The following is a 22,791-nucleotide window of genomic DNA, read 5'->3' as shown; positions in this document are numbered from 1 at the left end:
CTATCAGATTTTAAATAACTTAACCAAACAGCATACAATTCCAGCAGTAAAGCTTTAGCTTCTTGCAGATGCTGTCATCTAGATGTATGGCCTATAATTGCTGGGGTTGAAACGCTTTCAAAAGCTCTGGCTTTCTGCACCAAATTAAGCTCTGATGTAGGTCTTCCTTTGCGGATTTACTGCAGATTTTCTTTAAAAGATAATCTTGAAAATGGTGTGGATAATAACTCTTTCCCTGCCAGCATTTTTTTTTTTTAAAGAGTTGCCATCCAGCGCCAGCATTTTTGTTCATTTTCACAAAAGAATATTTTGTTGTCTGAATATCTGCACAGCGGGCGGAACTTATAGAAAACAAGAAAACAACTTCTCATTAACTTTTAGAGGGACGATCTGATTGGTCAATTTTCTCTGTAATTTCACAGCTGGACACAGTGGACATCCAACCCGGCCCACATCCAAGTGTGACATAAGCCACGCCCATGTCCAAATACGGCACATTCTCATTAGCCCCTTTCACACATACAGTCTTTACTGGTAAATTACCGGTAAATTACTGGTAAGAGATCATGTGTGAACAGGACCTTTTCAAAAACACCGGTAAATTGGTTCCGGCAATATACCAGTAAGCGAAGTTGTAACATTACCAGTAAATTACCGGTAATGTGCTCTTTGTGAACACCGAGTGAAGATTACCGGTATATATGATCACGTACGAGGTCAGAACGCGCTGACGTAAGAAGTCTGCTTTGGGCCTATCATAAAGTTCTTATGGAGATGACATGATTACTCAGCGCTGTTTACAGTGAGCATTTTAATAGGTTTTCCATGTAAATATGCGCAAGATGATTATCTTTGACCGTTGCGCCATGTCGCTAAGCTTTTTCAACGTGTCGCGCTCGAGACCCAGCCTTCTTTTTCATTCATCAGCGTTGCGGCTCTGCAGTTGGATATTATTATGCGCCTTGTGTTTTTAAGAGCAAAAATGATGCCTTTCACTCAGACATCAAATTTTTTTGTCAAATTTAATGCATAGTAAAATTAACGCTTCTCATGCGGGCAGATGAAGACAACGGTGCGGCGTTTAAAGATCACTTCCGATGACTGACATCACAGAAGTTACCGATATTTTTGAACTGATGTGTGAATGGTCTCTTACTGGTAAAAAGCCGGAACGACGTTGCTTTAGTGAAAAGCATATTAGTGTATTTACCGGTAAAGTCATTCTGGCAATTTTACGGTAATTTACCGGGATTGCTGTGTGAAAGGGGCTATTGCCGCGACTTTTCCCAAACCAGTTCAGTGGAAACACCACCCTGCAGACCACCCTTAACCAATGGTTTGGGGAAAAATTCATGCTTCCTTCCTCATTAACTCTGAAACAGGAAGAAGCATCGAGAAGACTTAACCCTCACACCTAATTATTTTTCATTTACTACTTATATTTCTCTTTTTATGACAGACAGCATTGAAACCCACTCTAAACCTACCATTATGCCTAAAAAACCCTTTAATCTGGAACCTACATACTGAAACCCACCTAAAACCTACCCTTATGCCTGAAAACCCGTTCAATCGGAAACCTACATACAACAAATCAGGTTTCCGAGGCGGAACGGGGATGGGGAGTCGCAAGGTGACCTATTGGTCATGGGCGTGCGTGGCTTCTGACATCACACTTGGATGTCCACCGCAGGATGCAGCGAGCCCTTGGGACCACCAATCACAGAACAGGAATTGTTAGGCAGGAAAATTCTAATATGGAGAAAATGGGCGTCAAACTGGATTGGCAGATTTTAACGGTTTATTTCCTCAAAAAGATTTAGATGTGTATTGTCAATTTATGAATTCCAAAAATAGCTTTAGAATGTTTAGATTTAGAAAGTTTGTAAGTATTATTATTTACAACCCTCTCTTTCTGAGGGCCTAGAGAGCCCTGACGGTTCCCCCATAAATATTTTTAACATCCCACTGCCAGTTGCTGCTAACTACACTGTCAATAACCCCTCTTTTTTGGTCGATTATATAAACAACTTTGAGAAAATCAGTTGTTTTCTTTCCAAAGACTGCGCCATCTGTTTGGAGAGTCTGGTGTGTCTTCGTGGGCCATGAATCATGAACATCTGGTCCAGGTGAGAACATGATAAGCACACAAACACAGTCACGCGCACAAACTCAAGCAGCTCTCAGTGTGTGAGCACTGTCGACTATGAGCAGCACAGTCTGCTTTGCTCTTCAGTTTCCACAGTAAAGTCTTATTCCTAACTGTGAGAATGTCAGTGAGGGTAAACACAGCTGATCTACAAACACTTTCACACAGATGTTTGCAGTTGCATTGATTCCAGCTCTGAATAAAGACAAAGTAATCTCATCGCAGAACAGATTAATGGAATCCAATTCGATGAGTAAAGAAAGTCATATTCAACACAAAACTGTGCATCTATATGTCTCTTCTCTGTGCCAGCTTATTGAAAGATCAGATTTATGTCAAAACTTTGAGAAGACAAGGCTAGGCAGCTTGAATTTGTGCAGAATGAATACTGAAATAAGTAATGAAGTATTTCTGACCTGAAATGTGGGTCTTCAGAGGAGGTGAATTAGTGAAGTTGTTAGGCAGAATTGTACTGGGCGCTTTTAAACTCTTTTTAAATCCGGGTGTGAGATTATTTAAAGGGATAGGTCACCCAAAAATTATAATTCTGTCATCATTTACTCACCCTAATGGCGTTCCATACCGGTAAGACTTTCGTTCATCTTCGAAACGCAAATTAAGATATTTTAACGAAATCCATATGACTCGAGGGGTTTAGTCCAATTTTTCTGAAGACTTGATCGCTTAATGAACAGATTGAATTTAGGCTTTTATTCACATATAAACATTCATCAACTCACACATCAGTTGTGCTAAACGGAAGCTCAAGCATGTTTGCTTGACGTGCGAGAACCAATGAGGTTCATTCTCGTGTTACGCAGCACGTTTGAGCTTCAGCAAGAACCAATGAGGTTCATTCTCGTGTGTCAAGCAGGTTCGGTTGAGCTTTTGTTTATGTTCGCTGATCATATGTGCATAAAAGTCTAAATTCAATCTGTTCATTATAGAAAACAATCAGAGTCTCTTCAGAGTATTTAGACTAAACCGCTCAATTCATATGAACTGATCTCTTTATGAACTTTTTGAAGCGTCAAAGTGTCAGTTGCGTAGCGGTCAATGGAGGGACAGAAAGCTCTCAGATTTAATCAAAAAGATCTTCATTTGTGTTCTGAAGATGAACAAAAGTCTTGGAACTACATGAGGGTGAGTAATTAATAACATTTTCTTTTCATTTTTGGGTGAACTATCCCTTTAATCAACCTTCTAAATCATTTTCGGATGATTTTATTAAGTATAAATTACAATCAAGTCACTGTATTCTTTTTAAAACAAGATATATTGTTTTTAGTCTTTATTAATGGATAATCTTGCAATAGAAACATTAATTTCAGAAAACTGCAAAACAGGTCAATACTATTTGATAAATACATTTTTACACACTTTTTGATCTTGCATCAGTTCTCTAGAACTTTGCAAGTTCTCCTGTCATTGCAAGTACAATCTAAATCTATGTGAAATAAATCAACAAGCAGTGTGACAGTAATTCAACCTCAGAGATTTAAGTAACATTAAAGAAAGCACACGTCAGAAACACTGGAGCATTGCCGGTCCTGGAGAGCCAAAGTCCTGTAGAGTTTTGCTCCAACCCTGATAAAAGCTCACCTGCCTGTTGCTTTCTAGTAACTTCAGACATTGATAAGCATGTTCAGGTGTGTTTGATAAGGGTTAAAGCAAAACTCTGCAGGACTGTGGCTCTCTAGGACCGAAGTTCGCCACCCCTGGGCAAGACGGGGAAAAAAATACAGATATGCACAGCATTAAAAAAAATTCAATAATAAATAATCAGCATAAGAATCTCAACCCTTTTTATGTGTATCAACAAAAATATTTGTACCTCTTTAACTTGTTTCCAACTAAATTTTGTCTTTTTTGTTGAATTATTCCAGACAGCAATGCAAAATGACATGCAGATAAACCCTTAGTCAGGGTCAGTAGTAGAGACGGGTTAGCATATCAGACTACTGCTATCAGTTAAACATGACAGTTACTCTATAGTGACACAAAATCTGTTTGGCATCATAACACATTCAATTGAGTCTTATAGAGCGTCAATATTTCTGTCTCTGAACAACGAACGAAAGATAAATTGTGAGAAGATAGAAAAGATTTTTTTTTTCATTCCAGTTCTGACTGGCAACCAAACCTAGTTAAAACAGAACTTTAGTAGTAACTACACCAGGAGTTAATGTACATATTCATCATCACTGAGATCTGAGTCGTCGGCATCAACTTCCCCTTCAATCACAGATTTCTTCCCTTTACAGCACGAAACAACCAAACCAATGAGAAAGACCTGCAACACAACAACAGATGCATTAAGACACACTACTCTCAGGATATTGATACTTGAAGTGATGTGTTCACTAATTTCTTACAGTTCAAATAATATAGCAGGTCATTTTTAAAAAGATTTGCAAATTCATGAACTTACCAAAAGGAAAGCCCAGTTGCCAAAATAGTAGATGGTGCTGAAGAACCAAAACTTGTGCAGGAACAGGTATGATCTTGTTACTGTGCACTGGTCTGCAAAACAAAAGGTGAAGAAAACTCTCCTTTAATTTAAGACATTTAAAATGTTAGAAAATATTTCTGTTTCAAATAAATCCTGATTCTATTTTTCAAAGTCCTAGTTTAAACCAAAATATTAAGCAGCACAACGGTTTTAAACATTGATAATAATAAGAAATGTTTCTTGAGCAGCAAATCATCATATTAGAAAGATTTCTAAAGGATCATATTACACTGAAGACTGGAGTAATGCTGCTGAATATTCAGCTTTGCCATTACAGGAATAAATGACATTTTAAAACATTAAAATAGTATTCTCGTCCCTAGATACAGCTGAGGTCCCTGCTTTAATGTAAGTCTAAAAGGAATAAGCAAACACTAATGTGTTTGCAGAATCAGAAGGTCAGTAGGTTAGTCTTTACCCCGCCATCATGCAGAGCGAGGGAAAGTAATCACACATGCGCGACGATACGTGTTCTCATCAAAGAGCATGACACAGTAATTGCCGACACACACGCTTAGCAGGTTTGTGCTAACAACACGCCGCCTTTCAATTAAATGCACGAGAGAACCTAGAGCCGCCTCAAGCTAACCTGTCACACTGACCAGACACTGACATGTCAATGAAGAGGAAACCAGTGAAAACAATAACAAACATCAGGATTAAAAAGACAAACAAATATTTAGGTGGTACTTGGCAACCCAAAATAGCCAACATTTTGACAAATCCGGAGAAAAGAAAAATATGTATTAGTAAAATTTCCAATAAATAAGCCTCATAGTTTGAGGGAGAAAAAAAAAATCAAATTGCGATATTTCTGATAAAAATTGTGATTGAGATTTAAAATGCGATTAAAACAAATTCCAGGTTTGCATTCGGCGGATTATGAGCTGCTCACATGTAAGAACACATTGCAACGCTTCACTCTGAAACACGCAGCGCAGTAAAATTTGTTTCATTAAATCGATTTCATATATTGAGATAGGATAATCGCAGAAAGCCATATTGCCATTTCAGTTTTATTTCGATTAATCATGCAGCCCTACAAATAAATGTATTTTTTTTTCCAATGTCTAAGTATTAGGTCTTATATAAATATATATATGTATGCATGTATTGTTGTAAGAAGCTTCAGTATTTTGAACTGAATTAAGGTTTATTTAAAATACCCTTTGAAAAAATATTCATATTCAAGATTTATCATGTGCTACCTGAACAAAACCAAGAATAAAGAAACTGAAAAAAAAAAGTGAATAATGGATTCAATGTGCTTTAAAAACAATTAATCAACACCATCAGCCACATTAGCGCTGTTATCACAACACCATTATCAGTCCATTTTGATAATTATCATGATAAATGTCAAATCTTTCTTCCAAGTTTAAAGTCAGATTTTTGCTTCTGAGTGAAAGTTGTAGAAACCAGATGGTTAATTGTGGTTTTAAACTACTCTTTTTTTTTTTTTTTTGTCAGAAAAGGAAACAAAAACTTGCCAAACAGGTTTCATAAATCTGAGGTAGAATATTCAAAACATTTATAATGATCAAATATTTATATACATCAAAATATGCATGAGAAATCCTTTTCCAGTATTTTTTCCTAAACAAAATAAATATATTAATAGAAAATTGTATTTCTTAAGTTTCTGCATGTCTGCAGATGTTATTTCAAATCATAAAATAGGTTTATGTTGCCTGAGTTTAATGGCATGTATCTTTGGCACAGTTTGTAGTGCAGGCTGCAATATTAATACTATAACATATTTTGACAGTAACTTGAATTGACAGTAGCATGAGATGGGACGTAGATGTAACACCACTAATATCATGGTAAAATGTAACTATATGGTTTCTTTCTATGGTATTTGTTATGAAAAACCATTGCCTAAATGCATGACACAAATACTATAAATATATTCCATTACTCCTTTAATACATCTACTACAGTAACAATACAATAAAATTCGATATGAACATCCCACATTTCTGCCACAATACCATGGTGAAGTTACAGTAAATCAATGGTTAATGTAGTGATTTGTAGATTGAAAAGCCTCCAAACTGGATGGTTCATTGCATAGTGTTTCTCGTGTGAGTGCTGTTGAAAATACTGTTTTATCTTGCTTTAGACCAGGTGTCACCAACCCTGCTCCTGGAGGGCTACTGTCCTGCAGACTTTAGGTCCAACCCTGTTCCAACACACCTGCCTGTAATTATCAAGCAACCCTGAACAGCTTGATTAGCTGGTCCAGGTGTGTTTGATTGGGGTTGGAGCTGAAATCTGCAGGACTGTAGCCCTCCAGGAGCAGGGTTGGTGACACCTGCTTTAGACTATAAAACTTAAAGACGTGTGTTCTTCAGTGAATTCAAGCGCTTCTCACTGGATCTCACAGTGCTGTTTATTGGTCGTGTAACCGAGCGTAAACGCATCTGCTTGCGCTTATTAGTGACGTGGTTCAAACGAGTAGCGCGGTTTCATTCCGCTTTTGGTGCAAAAACATTATATCAAACTTTTGTTATCATTTTATCTGGGAAAATTACATTGTGATAATTATAGTTAACTTTTTTTATAACCACATGTGGTTTAGTTTAAGGTTAATATGTCTGTTGTCTTATGTTTGTACTACACAATGAAGTGGGCAGCAAGATAGCTAATGTGAGATGTTCCTTCATCTGGGCTCACGGATCAAACAGAGCGAGTGTCACTACAGCAGGAGGGTTGTAATCAGCTCAATCTGTCGAGGTGCTTGTGAAGAAGCGGCCCTACAGAGTGGGGTCTACAGAGGGAAGGGAGGAGAAGTAGAGAGAAAGATCTGATAGTGTTTATGCAGATAATTAGCAGCTCCAGGCATGCAACAGGAGGTTGGTTGAGGCATGAAAACCTGCTTAAAAGAGAGAAGTGAAGGAAAACCCGAGCGGCACCAGAGGTCACTGAACTCGCTCTTTGTTATACATCCTATCATCTCATGCACATGCAGTCAAAGGCTCCATTTGCACTCGCCATTAACCTCGGTCCCAAGTGATCCCATCACAAGTAGTCAGCCAGAACCAGGATTGCTGCTCAAATCTAGTATTAACATCAGAGAGTATGAGAGTATGAGAGACTTACATCAGAGAGTATGGACACTTCTAAATGTTCCCTCAGATGGAAGCTTCCTTTAAAAAAAACCCTAGGGGTAGTTTAGTACCTCCAAATGTGGTTTGAGTGATGTGAGAATGTAATATTTCAGGATTGTGTGTCAAATTCATGTCATTTTTAAACAGAAAAGTAAAGTTAGTAAAGATAGACTTGTTTGTTTTGAAAACTTTAAAAAAGTCTAGACAGACAGACAGACAGACAGACAGACAGATAGACAGATAAACAGACATACAGACAGATAGACAGATATATAGAGACAGATAGAGACAGATGGATAGATGGATAGATAGATAGACGGATAGATGGATAGATAGATAGACAGATATATAGATAGAGACAGATAGATAGATAGATAGATAGATAGATAGATAGATAGATAGATAGATAGATAGAGACAGATAGAGACAGAGATAGATAGATAGATAGATAGATAGATAGATAGATAGATAGATAGATAGATAGATAGAAATAGACAGACAGACAAAAAATAGACAGACAGATAGATAGATTAGACAGACAAACGAGATAGATAGATGCAGACAGACAGCTAGATAGATATAGACAGACAGACATATAGATGAGACAGACAGATAGAGCCGGAAAATAGACAGACAGACAAATGACAGACAGACAGACGATAGATAGATAGATATATAGATAGATAGATAGATAAAGACAAACAGACAGATAGACAGACGAATGATAGATAGATTCAGACAGACAGATAGATATAACCAGTCCTCTAGTTCTGGCTCAGTAGAAACTGGACCTGTTTGAGAGCAGGCACCATCCTCCCCTCCTGCACTTTTCCTGCCATCTGCAGCTCAGCAGATGCTCACCTGAGTTACGGGGCAGATGGTTCTCAACAGTGCTCTGGCTAAACATATCATCGTGTACACACTGACCCGGTTCACCTTCAGATCGCAGTCACTGCTGACGGAGAACGCCTGCCAAAGACCACAGCCATTCAGACCCACTGTCTGCTCACTCGCTCGGTATGTGTGGCATGGGCCTTTTGAGCACTGACTGTTAAAGGGGTAGTTCACCCACATATAGAAAATTATTGTCATCGTTTACTCACCCTCATGTTTTCCAAATCTGTATGCTACTATTTTGTTTGTGGAATACAAAAGTAAAAATGTATGAAAAATCAGAATTTATAAATTTATGAGGTAATATTCACAGGTAAGTAATACATAGTCCGAGTCACTGACCAGACAATGAGTGCGAGACAATGAGCACAGGTGTGTGCTTATATGCCAGAGGTGATGAGTGTACTGATGAGGTGCAGGTGAGGAACAGGTGGGATGCTGGGAAATGTAGTGTGCTAAGGTGACTGGTAGGGCTGTCACTTTATGTTCGAAAATCGATTGTACAATCGATCGGACCAACCAACGCAAGTTTCAAAAACGAAAATAGGGAATCGATTTTAACGGTCTTTTCTCGGAGCGCGTCCAGTTCGTCACGATACGCCCGCAGCGAACGCGCGTCACGCAGCAACTGCAGGCTCTGACAAACACGCATAACAGCAAATTATACTTCTGCATAATGTGTCTCTTTTTACAACAAAACTGTGAATTCTGCCGGTATGCAGACAGTCATACAGATACAGATTCGGGCTATGGTCTACAATCGCCTACGTAGGCGAAATTTGTTTGACATTTCTAATCGTAAACACAGCAGTAATGTTTTTCATTTATGCTATGGCAGTCCACTCTGCTTATTGTTTTTCGAGAATGTTGCATTCCTGTTTGTCATTGTGAACGAAACTTCACGCCAATAAATCATCAGGAAAATTTGCTGACTTGTGTGCGCGTCTCAAGCACCCTCTTTAAGTTCTTTACGTTAATGCCTGTTAGTTGTCCGTGGATTTCCCCATATTGGGCGTTTAAAATGGAAAGGTCTTTAGACATGGTAAATCGATTTTACAATCGATTCAATGAACACTTATGTCTCACAAATCGAACAGGATTTTTTCACAAAAGTGACAGCCCTAGTGACTGGATATGGGAGCTCGTGACAAAGACCACTAGAAATAGAAATACTGTAGAATACTATAAAAGTAGTCCATACTGCACTTAAGTCTTAGTCTTCTAAAGCCATACAATAGCTTTGAGTGAGAAGCAGATGAAAATTAAACTTCTTAATTGAATATAATAAATGTAAAACAGAACAAATAAGACCTATATGCACTACTGTTCAATACTTTGGGGTCAGTATGATTTTTTTTTTGTTTGTTTTTGAAAGTCTCTTATGCTCATCAAGGCTGCTTTTCTTTTCAAAAATACAGTATAACATTAGAATTGTAAAATACCATTACAATTTAAAATAATTGATTTCTGTTTTAATATAATTTAATTTTAATTTAATTTATTCCTGTGATGGCAAAACTGAATTTTCAGCATCATTTCTCCAGTCTTCAGTATCACATGATCCTTCAGAAATCATTCTAATATGCTGATTTGCTGCTCAAGAATTTTTTATTATTATTATTAAAGTTGAAAACAGTTTGTCTGCTTCATATTTTTGTGGAAACGTGATACATTTTTATTTCCAGGATACTTTGATGAATAGAAAGTTCAAAAGCAGTCTATATAACTGTATATCTATATAATATCTATCTATATAAACAGCATTTATGAGAAAACAAAATCTTTTGTAACATCGTCTTTAATGTTATTTTGATCAATTTAATGCATCCTTGCTGAATAAAAGTATTCAAAAAAAGAAAAGAAAAATCTCACTGACCCTAAACTTTTTAATAGTAGTGTATAATACGTATTAAAAAAATGTCATCAATCAACGTCATCAGTGTCTAAATGGCATTGGTAACACGCCAATTTTGGATACAGCTGCATGATTATGAGTGAATAATGACTTCAATTTTGTTCTTTTACTCACATAAAGTTATTGTATGACTTCAAAAAAAGACTTTGGAATGACTGCATTTGGACCTCTTTTTACTGTCATTGTAGAGATGGTAATGGCTAGTACTGTTAAACAATTCTTCATGATTTTCTCCTTTCTGAGAAAATGAGAAAGGTTTGGAACAAGATGAGTGTGAATTCATAATAACAGTTTTCATTTCTGAGGAAATTATCCCATTAACAGAGGGAAGTGACTGAAAAGAAGCCCGTGTCAGAGCGTGAGTTCAGTGTGTGGTCAGTAGCGGAGCAGCCCTCTCTGAAAGCATGCATTATTAATGATGACTCATTTGTTTCTGTGTATACACTGAAAAAGAACAGGATGGAAATAGAGGAAAAGTGCTCTAAAGTGCTCTCTCCCTATGAGAAGAACATTCTCTCAACCTCTCAGTTTGTTTGGGGATTTTTGATTGTTTTTGCCCTTTCTCTACAATGTTTTCTGAAAGCACTCTGCACATTTCACTACGTACCCGAGTTTTCCGGGACCGCTGAACCTCTGGCCATTGCTCTCGACGGAAAGCTGCCTGGCTCAACTCAATCTGAGTGAACCACAGAGATGGGTCTTGAAAACACCCTTATCCTCACCCTATCCTGTCTTGAGGTTTTATATTACTGTATACTGTATATTATGATATTACCCTATATTGTCTTGAGGTCTGGATATTATGTCTCTTAGATACCACCTACAGCAAACACAACCTTCTGCCTTCTGGTTCCCGATGATGTTGGTTATAAAAAGTTCTTCATTACAAATGCAGTACTCAATCAAAGTCTGTTTCAAAGCCCACAATTAAATTTCACCAATAAAAACTGACACCAAATGTCTCAAATTCAGTTTCTAAATGCTCAAATCATGACAAAAACCCCCTACAGGTTTTTAGGTTGGAGAAGCCAATGCGCATGTGCAGTCATAAGCGCATGTCTCAGAACACTGACTGTTTCTATAGCCACCGGAGCTTCTAAAAAAGCGAATGGCTTTAATACTTAGAAGGCGGGACTTATTCCGCCATATTGCGCGTTGCACTTTCTCCCATTCATAGTAATACTACTGCAATGTCTTTGCTATTAAGTTTTTTTGTCATATATTGTGATCAGAAGTACTAAAATGATGTTAATTGGAATACATGTGCAAAGAGCCCTCCATTTAAAAATCACTAAAAAGCTGTCACTCATCTGAGTTCATCGCAATCTTACAAAGTTCTGTTATAATCAATGAAGCTGTCTACATTGCACAATGAATCTCTTATTTACATTGTGTCTAAACTTAAATTGTTATAAAGAGAGGATTCGTGAGCGTGCAGTACCCAGCACTAAACAAAAACTCTGGCGTTTAGAGTGGTGAGTGGAATCTGACCAACTTAAAACACTTCTGACTGGCCATTGCGTTCAAGAGATAAACATGTCTGTAGCCGCGTTTCCATTACCCTTCAAATTGCGCAAATTGAAATTGCGACTTGAAAATACGCTTAATGGAAACACATCAATTTCGCAAAAACTCCCATTTATCGCAAAAAAGTTTTTACGCTCTCATGAGGTGGTTTTTCAGGCAATTCGAAAAAGGAATATTTCGCAAAACTGCAATGGAAACAGTTTTTGCGCATTTACAGTCACCTGACTTAGAAGACGCAGTGTGTTTGAAGTCCATGTATAGCTACGCAAATAATAATAATTTTATATTATTTTATTATAACATTTAATAGGCTATATTTAGAAGACGCTTTTATGCAAAAAAGGAACAAAGCTGAGCGTTGAGCGCGCACTGCATGACACGGAGGCGCGGCCGCGAACACTTGCATTTTCCTATCAACAGTGGAAACAACTTAAAATACTCTATCATTTCTGGTCAGACAGAAAATAATAATACATTATTCTCAACCACTTTTATTTGTGTAAACTCACAATAATAAGAAAACGCTGTGCTTTTGTAAAATAAAAGAAACAATCAGACGCACTTTTATGATCTCCGTAAACTGGAGCGCGAGAACTGAAACAAAATATAGCCTATGTAGGCTAAAGCTTGAAATGTCCACTTTAAAACGAACAAATTCAAATCGAAAGCTACATGTAATACCTTCTGATTATGTAGGCTAATCCGTATGAAAGTTGCATTTCTCTCTAAAAGCGCATCTGCTTAACAGCGGAGATGGAGATGTGATTTTAGCCGACACTTAGAAAACAATAGTTTATTAATTATATTAATGGCTCTTCTCATTCAGCACTGCGGGAAAGACATCAATTCCAGTTTATAATTTGGCCTTAGAAAACGATTCAAATCGACATGTTTTCCATATTAATTTGTGAATATTTTAAATGTTTAATAAAGGGGCAAAAAGTCATAAACAAAGCACAGCAGTTGTGTGTAGCCAGTTCAAATTAAAATTTTGGTGTTCAACTTTGCGTTTTAAAAAGACAACAACCGTTCATTTTTCGTTTTTCAATTAGGGGTTAAAAAAGGAAAAACAAATAGACACAAAAGTAGCCTACATGGATCGTTTGGACAGAATACGAGACAGAATTCTTTATTAAATTCATAAAAGAAACAATAATTAGCCTATAGGAATACTGGATTCTAAATCTCAAAGAAATGCCACAATCGGAGCAGAAATGAGGGCGAAACACCCAGAAGAAACTCCTTATATGTGTCGTTCGGGGGTCTTTCCCTGTCATTAATGCTTGGATAACACGCCACGTCTCCTTCCATTAATAATAATAATAATGTCTAATGCGGTGGCTGTGATATTATAACCAACGTCCGTTGCCGTGATTTTTGGAATGACTTCTCGCGAGAGAAAAAAAGACGTTTTAGTCGCATAACATCGGTTAATGGAAACGCCGTCATTTCGCAATAGTTTTTTATCGATATTTAGATAATAGCGCAAAACATTTGCGCAAATCTGTAATGGAAACGCGGCTAGTGATTGGCTTCATTGCTCAACGCTGCAAAAACACGTTGTAAATAGAAACCCTTGTGACACTTTTCAGAGCACAAACACAAATATGCCCTGGGGTGTTTGTCAAATATGATATTATTACAGTTACAACTGAGGGTGCCGTAGAAGCGTGCCTGCCTCTCATGTGGGGGTGTCATTTTGAGCCCAAGGTAATTGCCTATGTCGCCTATGCCATGGGCCAGTCCTGCTTTAGGTCCTGTACGCCATGAAAACCTCAACTTTTTCATTACTTGCATTACATTACAAAAAAAAAAAAAAAAAAAGCAAGCCTGTTATATCAATGACTGTAAATGAAACAAATGCTATTGTATTGCATTTTTTGCAGTCTCAGTAACAGCATGTTTATGAGAACTGTGTGCACTGGGTCTGAATCAGCTTAAATGAGACTCCATTAAGATGTATTAGACTCTCTCTATGTACCAGCGGCCCACATCTACCACTAAAGTAACACCATGGGGTGCACATGGCGGCATGGACCCATGCCAGGCGGTGCCTGACGTGGCTATTAATTAAAGTGTTCCTTAATTATCTGCTCTGTTTTAGTGCTTAGCTGAGTAATTATAGCCAGCTCTCAATGCACCAGACCGGGGGTGAATTCGGATAGAACAAAGGGAGGAAAACAAGCGATCGATGGTTTAAAGCAATAGTTCAACCAATAAAAGAAAATTGTGTCATCCTTTTACTCACCCTCATGCCATTCAAAACCAGAATGACTTACTTTCTTCTGTGGGACACAAAAGGAGGATTTTGTAGAATTGTACTGTTCACTCTTTTTAATGCATTTACAATAAATGGAAACTGAGGCATTTAAGCTTCAAAAAGGAAGTAAAAGGCAACATAAAAGTATCATTAAAATTTGTCCACATGATTCATGCAATATATTCTTAAGTCTTTTGAAGTCATATGACAGCTTTGTGTGAGAAACTTTTCCCCCAAGTGAGCTGTTAACCTCTGTGACCGATCAATGAGTGAGCAAGTCAACTCGAAAAGACCATTTAGACCAGTTTTGTGAACTAGATGAACTGAGTATTGAAAAGATCAGACTCAAAAGAATGAATCAGTCATGAATCAGACATAACCATTTCTGATTCATGAATAATGAATTATTTATATCACTTCTGTTTTGTGAACTGATCCATCGAAAGAATTAAAACTCAAAAGAATAAACCGTCCTAACCTTGATGAACACATTAATGTGAATGTAAAGATCTTCATTTTCACTTACATGGTCTGTTCCTCATTATACAAATCTACCATATGTCTTCAGAAAACTTGGAATACAGTGAACAATTAATCTGTACTACGGATGCCTTTTCATCCATTTTGAAGCGTGCCCTCATTTATTCTATATGCATGGAAAAGATCAACCAGCACAACTCTTCGAAATCGTCCTGTTGTGTTCTAAGGAAGAAACAAAGTCATATAGGTTTAGATCAACATGAGGGTTGACAATCGACAACATTTTCATTTTTGAGGACAAGAAACACAAATCCTGGAAGTGTGATCAGTCACTAAATTGGAAGCAAATGCACTCTCTCTGTCTTTCAATCTGTCTCTTTTTTTTGTTTAGCCAACAGATGCCTAAAGTTGGCACTGATTTCTCAAAAAGCTTCAACTGGAGCATTCGCAAACCTTTATCACAAAGGAATAAAAGTGAGAGCCAAAAACAGGCAGCGAGAAGGCATGGGCTTTCCAGAACGACCTCAAGGGGAAGAGAAAAAGCAGCAGAAAAGGTGAGTGTAATGTTCACATTGAGGAAGCTGCGGAATGGTAGGGCGTCAGATCGAGTGCGAAATTGCATACAATCAAAAAAAAGGTGGCACTTTTCACTACAAATAATCTTGTGAGGTTAGAATAAAATCTGATTGAAAGTGCAGTGGAGGAGTGCAGCAGTAGAGCATGAGTGATATCAGAGCTGCTGTCTCACCTGTTACCAATCCTCATATTTATAGCAGCAATATAACAGACAGACTCTAGTCATCCATAGCACCTCTCTGGGTAAATGTGCGTGGAGAAAGAAAATGGAGCATGTGAATACTGTGAATTTGAATATAGCTCTGGTTTTAACCGCATATGAATAATTTAAAGCCATATACCAGGGTTCACCAATCTCGGTCCTGGAGGGCCGCTGTCCTGCAGAGTTTAGCTCCAACCCCAATTAAACACACCTGAAAAAGCTAATCAAGGTCTCACTAGGCATACTAGAAACTTTCAAACAGGTGTGTTGGAGCTGGTTGGAGCTAAACTCTGCAGGACAGCGGCCCTCCAGGACCGAGATTGGTGAACCCTGCCATATACTGTTCAAAAGTTTGGGGTCAGTACGATTTTTGAAAGGAATTAATCCTTTTATTCAGCATGAAATGCATTAAATTATGATGCATTAAAGTGACAAAATGAAAGTGTCGGTAAAGACTTTAACATGGTTACAAAAAAAATCTATTTAAAATAAATGCTGTTCTTTTGAACTCAATATATTAATAAAAGAATCCTGAAAAAAATATCAGGTTTTCCACAAAAACTTTAAGCAGCACAACTGTTTTCAACATTTGCACCAAATAAGCATATTAGAATGATTTCTGAAGGATCGTGTGACACTGAAGACTCGAGTATTGATGCCAAAAATTCAGCTTTGCACATGAATAAATTAATTATATTAAAATAGAAAACAGTTCATTTAAATTGTAATAATATTTGAGAATATTACTGTTTTACAGTATTTTGATCAAATAAATGCAGCCTTGATGACCATAAGAGACTTCTTTCAAAAACATATACAAATCTTAACACCACCAAACTTTTTAATGTGTGTTTATACAACACATCATATATAATTTATCATTTGATAAATACAAATTTTGATAAGTGGAAATTAGTTTGAGACAAATTTCCATGGGAGCAGTCAGAAATAAATAAAAAAAATACATGAAACAAACTGTATTTTAAGAATTTGTATATTAAAAATAAAAAACTGCAAATGTTAAAATGACAAAGGTCTCAAATCTCACTCAAATATCAAGTAATTTGCAAAATACAATGTGATCATCACAGCTGGTCCACCTTTACAGGTACTCTGCCCTGCCCCATCTGTGAGCCAGAGGCATCGCTCTCTCCTCTCCTTCTCTCCTCCTTTCAAGCATGGTCCTTCTCCCTGGGCCAGCTCAAAGCTTGGCTACATCTCTCAACAATACAAGAGTTTGGTGGCTACAGCCGGTCATCAGATGGGCACCCCCCTTCCTTGGTGTTTTGTCAATTTAAGCCCATAACACTTCGGGAGGGCTCGACAGAAGATCCAGCATCCTGGATCTATCCCTGCTGACCACCACCCAACTCTATGCCGTTTTTAGTCCTTCAACAGGTTGGCTCTGCCACCACACCTCCCGCTGTATCCAAATACAATTAGATGCTGTTTCCGCCTGTTCAATGACATTGCCAATCAGCTGTTGCCTGGCCATCCCTTCAATCCCCAACAATCCAAGGGTTCTCCAGAGCGACTGTCCAGAAAAACCTCTGCAGTCAACCTCTACTGGCAGATTCCTGGTCTTCCATCCTTTTTGCTGGCTCTCGAGGATAAGGCCTTGATATTTTTTAAGCTTACGCTCATGTTCCTCCTCCATCCTCTCTTCCCAGGGTACTGTTAACTCTATGAGCACCACCTGCTTGGTACCTCTAGGCCAAAGGACAATATCTGGTCTGAGGCTAGTGTGTGCTATCTCCTCTGGGAATTTGAGCTGCTTCTTCAGGTCTGCCCGCATCTCCCAGTCATTTGCTGAGGCCAGGACCCCTCTCTGCTCCTCCGTCCTGCTGCAGTCCTCTCTCCTGTCCTGACTAAATGGATAAAGTGATGCCCGTCGGAAAGTTGTTTACCCTTCTTCCTTACCTGTTCCACACCATCCGCCAACCGAGACAGGATCTTATCATGACACCACCGGAATTTCCCGTCTGCCAAGCCTGACCGGCATGCTGAAAGGACAAGCTCAAGATTGGCTTTCCACACAGGGTGCAGCTGGGGCTCTCTGCCATCCCCCAAATATGGAGGTTTGATGGAGTAGGCATGACATTGTAGACAGTACACATCAAGAAATTTATCTGACGCCCAGCCACCTCCTCAAATAGGCGTTTATCTTCCTCTCCAATCCCTCGACGGTAGAGACAGGTATCTCATAAACAAGCGGAGGCCAGAGCAGCCTAGGGAGTACCCCGTGCTGGTAACCCCAGGCCTTATACTTGCTGGGTAGGCCGCTCTTCCCTAGGGATGTCACCCAGGTATCTGCTTGGATAATCATCTCCCTCACACTCTGCTTATCATTAAGGTCTGCCCTGTACCATTTGCCCGAGCTCTTCACCGGTTTCTCTTGGACCGTTGGGATGATGGTATCTTTGATCCTGAAACAAAACCGGTCCTGGATGCGCCCCTTCCTCAATACCAGGCTTCTGGGCTTTCCTGGTTTGAACTCCATCCTTGCCCAATCAGGGAGCTCAACCAGATCCTCCAAGATCCATCTCCCTTCAGGTACTGATTTTGCCGTGATGGTGAGGTCGTCCATAAATGCTCTTATAGGTACCTGCTGGACGCCACTCGGCAACTCTGCTGATTTCATCGCTGCCGAAAACAAAATCACTGAGATTGTACAGCCAGTGACAATGCCCACCTCTAGCCTCTGCCATTTGGTGGTAAAGTCTCCACAGGTGAAGCGCTTGTTGAAGTTGTCATAGTAATGCTGCTTCTGGAAACGCTCTGGGATATGGTAGGTCTTCAACGTCAAATCCACCAGCTTGTGGGGTATCGTCTCAAACGCATTTGTTAAATCCAGCCACAGAACTACCAGGTCACCACGGTTCTTCTTCGCATCTTTGATAATCTTGGTGATTATGCTGGTATGCTCAAGACAGCCTGCTATCCCTGGAATTCCCCCCTTTTGAACGGACGTGTCTATGTACCCGTTGTCCATCATAAAGTCGATCATCCAGAATCCCAAGAAAAATCTTGCCTTCGACATTAAGGAGTTAGATGGTATGGAATTGCTTAATCCCTATAGAGTTCTCTTCCTTAGGGATGAAGCATCCCTCAGCGACCAAGTTTTAATTATTTAAAACCTTTCAATTTAAATTTCATTCTGTTCTTCACATTTTTTGATCCTATATGGCTTCACAAGACATGGAATTCAGTGCATGAGTCATATGAACTGCTTTTATTGGGCTTTTTATTCATTTTCAGAGCTTGGCAGTTCCTGATCCCATTCATGGTATGGAAGAGCAGATATGATAAATGATAAAAAGAACTTCTCTTTTTTGAAACTTCCCTTTAAAAGTCTCTTAAAAATCACTTTAAAAGTTAAAGTGTCCTGCTGCAACCACATTGGCCAATGTGGGTCTTTCATGTTAGATGTCCCTCTGAAACTGTGTTGGATGATATTCATATATTCCAGGTAAATATTCTTCAGAAGACATTTACAATAATATGCAATAAATACAATTCAAAGAAACAATTGTGGCCTTCGCCTATTCTGAAAAACACATTTGCTGTATTCATTCAACAAGCACCTTTGATAGAACTATCACAAAACAACTTATTTCTGTTCTGTCCTTCAAACAAATTGATCAGTCACTGACATTTGGATATTATCTCTCTGTCTCTTCATTACAGCAGCATCTGTAGCTACAGAATGACACATTGTAGTGAAGAATCTCAGGTTTAGGAACAAACAGAATGACTGGCATCTGCCGACCTCCGTGAGAGCGAAGCCCAATTCATCCAGATAATGACTAAACAGTGATTTGTGTTGTGAAGAAAAGAAACTGTATTGTAAAAAAAAACGAGCATAAGTATCTGCCATCTTTGAACAAATCAAACATCATTCTCTCCTGAACATCCCTGATGCAGTTGCTAGGGAACAGTCCTGACAGTAGGGTGAATACTTGATTTCTTCAGCATTATAATGTGTCATGGCTTCCCATGTCAGACATATGACGCTTATGAAATCCTATTTTCAACTAAAAGAAAGTTTAACATCAAATGGCAATATATTTAGATAATATGGGACTGAATTAATAAAATATTAAACTGTAATTTAAAAACAAACATCATGATAAAGACATCATGCATTGCCAAAAATCATGGTAGTACCATGGTAACTTAGTTACCTACCCCCAAATACATATTTTTTGGGGGGGGGGTACTTTTTTGTAAAAAGCATTATGAACATTCACTCAATTGAATGAGCTGAAATATAAAAATGTCACAGGCGTGCTTGAGATGGTGCCAATGTTCCCTTCAGTCAAACGGAGCAGATTTGGAATGCACACCAGTGAGATGGAGAATGAGAATTTAATTAAAAGTGTGGATTAGACAAGTTTCCTAAAGTTCTAAGAGGTTTATGAGAAAAGAAATGCATGCCGAGTAATAACATTAAAGATAATCAGATAAACTTGATCAGAGATATGTAATTGTGATTTCCTTTCAACTGTCCATCACTTCAAATTGAAAATGCTGTCATTATTTACTCACACTCATTCCATTCCAAAACCTTAAAGGTACAATACGCAATTTTTTTTTTTACAAAATTAATAAAATTCAAATCAGTCAGCATCAATAAGCCTAATTGTGAATGTTTTATGAGCAGTAGGATAAGGGCACTCTTTTTTTTTAGTTATGAGAGAGAACCATATTCATCCGCACAGTCAGGCAGAGCCGAAGCATAACCAAAACAATGTTCTTCTGCAAAATGCATGAAGTTTTGTTTTTAAAAGTTACATAGTGTACCTTTAATACGGTTATATTTTTATTAATTAAAAACACAATTATATACAGTATTTTGAACTTGTATGTTACATTCCAAGTTTTCTGAATCCTGAAGTAAAGTCAACTATCATGCACACATCATATATATTATTAAAGGGTTAGTTCACAAAGAAACTAAAATTCTGTCATTAACTTTATTTACAAAAAAAAAATTTGTTCCATGAACTCGATTTGGATAATTTATTTTTTCGCTTCATAATATTGAGGTTAAACCACTGGAGTCACATGGATTACTTTATTAATGTCTTTCCTACCGTTCTGGACCTTGAATGTGGTAGTTACGTATGGAGGGACAGAAAGCTCTTGGATTTCATTAAACCGATCTTCATTTGTGTTTCGAAGATGAACGAGTGCTCACACTCATTATGAAACATTATGACTGAGGAAATATTGACAGAACTAATCCTTTAACAGTAAGACTAAACTATCTTTTAATCTTCTTTGGAGTGTCTGAAAATACCTTATAATGTAACAGAGGCATGAATATTTCATTTTTTAAATCTTTATTATTTATTTTCTATCTTGTTTCAACAGTGCTTCGAGCTCTTAAGATCAGTGCATTAAAAATCAACAGGATATATGTTTCCAAACAAACCACATCTGTGCATTTGCTGAGAGCCAGACGAGCATCAGGCGTTCATTAGACCATGGTTAGAAATCAATCTGACAGGATGAGAAAATTTATGCCTGGCCGACTGGAGGGGAGAGCAGAACATTGTAAGTTTCATTTTAATTTGCGGCTCCTGAATCTATTGGCACACCAAGTGACTTGGTGGATGGTAGCCATGGCAACAATACTTGATCCTCCAGATACACTGCATATATCTGAACTAAAATGAACAAATATAATATCATTAAACGAGTGCAAAGAGAGACAGGAAGAGAGATGTGCACAAGCTAAAATAAATCTGAAAGACTAAGGAAAATGATAATACATTTGCCTGTTGAATGCATACACGTAAATACATAAGCGGTGTCTTTTATGTCAAATGCACTCCATAGCTGTGCATTCAGCAGTGCAGATGCCTTCAGCAGAGGTTTAAACACGAATTCTGAAATACATAGCAAGATCCCATGAATCCCAGCGCCTGTATAACTGCCTTTTACTAAGGGTAGACGGTATAACCGTAATCTTATATCACGGCATGACTAATTTAGGGTACGGATAATATGTATCCCAATATTGCTTTTTCTGCTGATTATATGTAACTCTCGAGTTAATATTTTATTGAGTCTTAATTTATAAAAAAATACTTTATTTGTATATATATATATATATATATATATATATATATATATATATTATAAGTACATAACCAGCCAGTGTTCAAAACTATCTGCTTGGTTTGACTGTATATAGTCAAACTAAAAATATTTTTACTAGTGGGTACAGGACAATATAGTTAATTTATGTAAGTGAGAATAGCAAAATAAAATAAACTGTGACATATTATACCCACAGGTTCTTCATACAGTGGACTACCAGTAAAATGTATAAAAATGTCGGACCAAAAATGATTCAGACACTTTGACCTGACCATGTTTTGCTTAAGAGTTTTTTCTTTAATTTCTAATGCGACCTTTTTACACTTACACTTTTTACAAAATTAAGCATTGTTTAGTAATTGGTGACCTAAATTGGTATTATCTAATTATGTGCTTAAATTTAACAGCTGACAGCTATTCAACCTAATTCATTTATATATATATATATATATATATATATATGAAATGTACATCTCAAACAAATTCAAACTTGAAATTCTAATTGAATGCCACGTTAAAAGCCATAAAATAGTCAATATCTGCATCTATAACTGCACATCAACTGAAGTCTATATAAATGTGTCAAGTTGTGACGTTGCTTGGCAACTGTAAGCAACTAAACTCTTAATACAGCACCCCATAATAACAAGTTCTTCCATATTTTGACTTGTTTAGGATGTCACCCTCTGTATTTTCACATTTATTCGTATTTCACTTTCACGTGAAAATAACGTAAAGCAGTCCTGCTGACTACCAGCAACACAAATATATCTACTACCTTACCGGATGACACATTCCTACTGTCACACGTTATATCCCATCATACCGCCCGGCACTAATTGACACTCTCCATCACTCAAACACAAAGCACTTTCTCTTGCGCTTGAAGGACAACCCAACCCTGGCATTATTGCCAATCCAAGCTGTGCTCTGTGAAGCAGGACTCGCCTCTTGCTCTGTCGACTTGAGGCGTGGAAGTGGCGGGGTTCGAGAGCACGGGTCGGGCCCTGCGGGAAGAGATGCTCTCGGTTGGATACCGCGCCCTCCCTGTCGCA

General features: G+C 37.9%; 1 protein-coding gene across 2 annotated transcripts in view; it reads right to left on the bottom strand.

The window, feature by feature from the left end:
• Positions 1 to 3,325: 3,325 nt before the first annotated feature.
• lmbrd1 (LMBR1 domain containing 1) overlaps positions 3,326 to 22,791 on the bottom strand; it is a 99,226-nt gene continuing 79,760 nt past the window's right edge. Inside the window, exons 15-17 of one of the 2 annotated variants that reach the window (XR_013819579.1) lie at positions 4,581 to 4,672; positions 3,866 to 4,442; positions 3,415 to 3,699 (exon numbers count right to left, since the gene is read on the bottom strand). Coding sequence is in view for 1 of the 2 variants with exons in the window: in XM_079855871.1 (XP_079711997.1) it covers positions 4,332 to 4,442; positions 4,581 to 4,672 (203 nt within the window). In the remaining variant the exon portion in view is untranslated. Of the gene's footprint in view, positions 4,443 to 4,580; positions 4,673 to 22,791 lie in introns of both variants that reach the window. The other variant, XM_079855871.1, reaches the window with a different exon arrangement.

Source organism: Squalius cephalus (genome assembly GCF_949319135.1).
Source record: "Squalius cephalus genome assembly, chromosome: 21".
Lineage (NCBI taxonomy): Eukaryota > Metazoa > Chordata > Actinopteri > Cypriniformes > Leuciscidae > Squalius > Squalius cephalus.
Note: the sequence above shows the minus strand (reverse complement) of the source record. Positions and strands in the feature narration are given on the sequence as shown.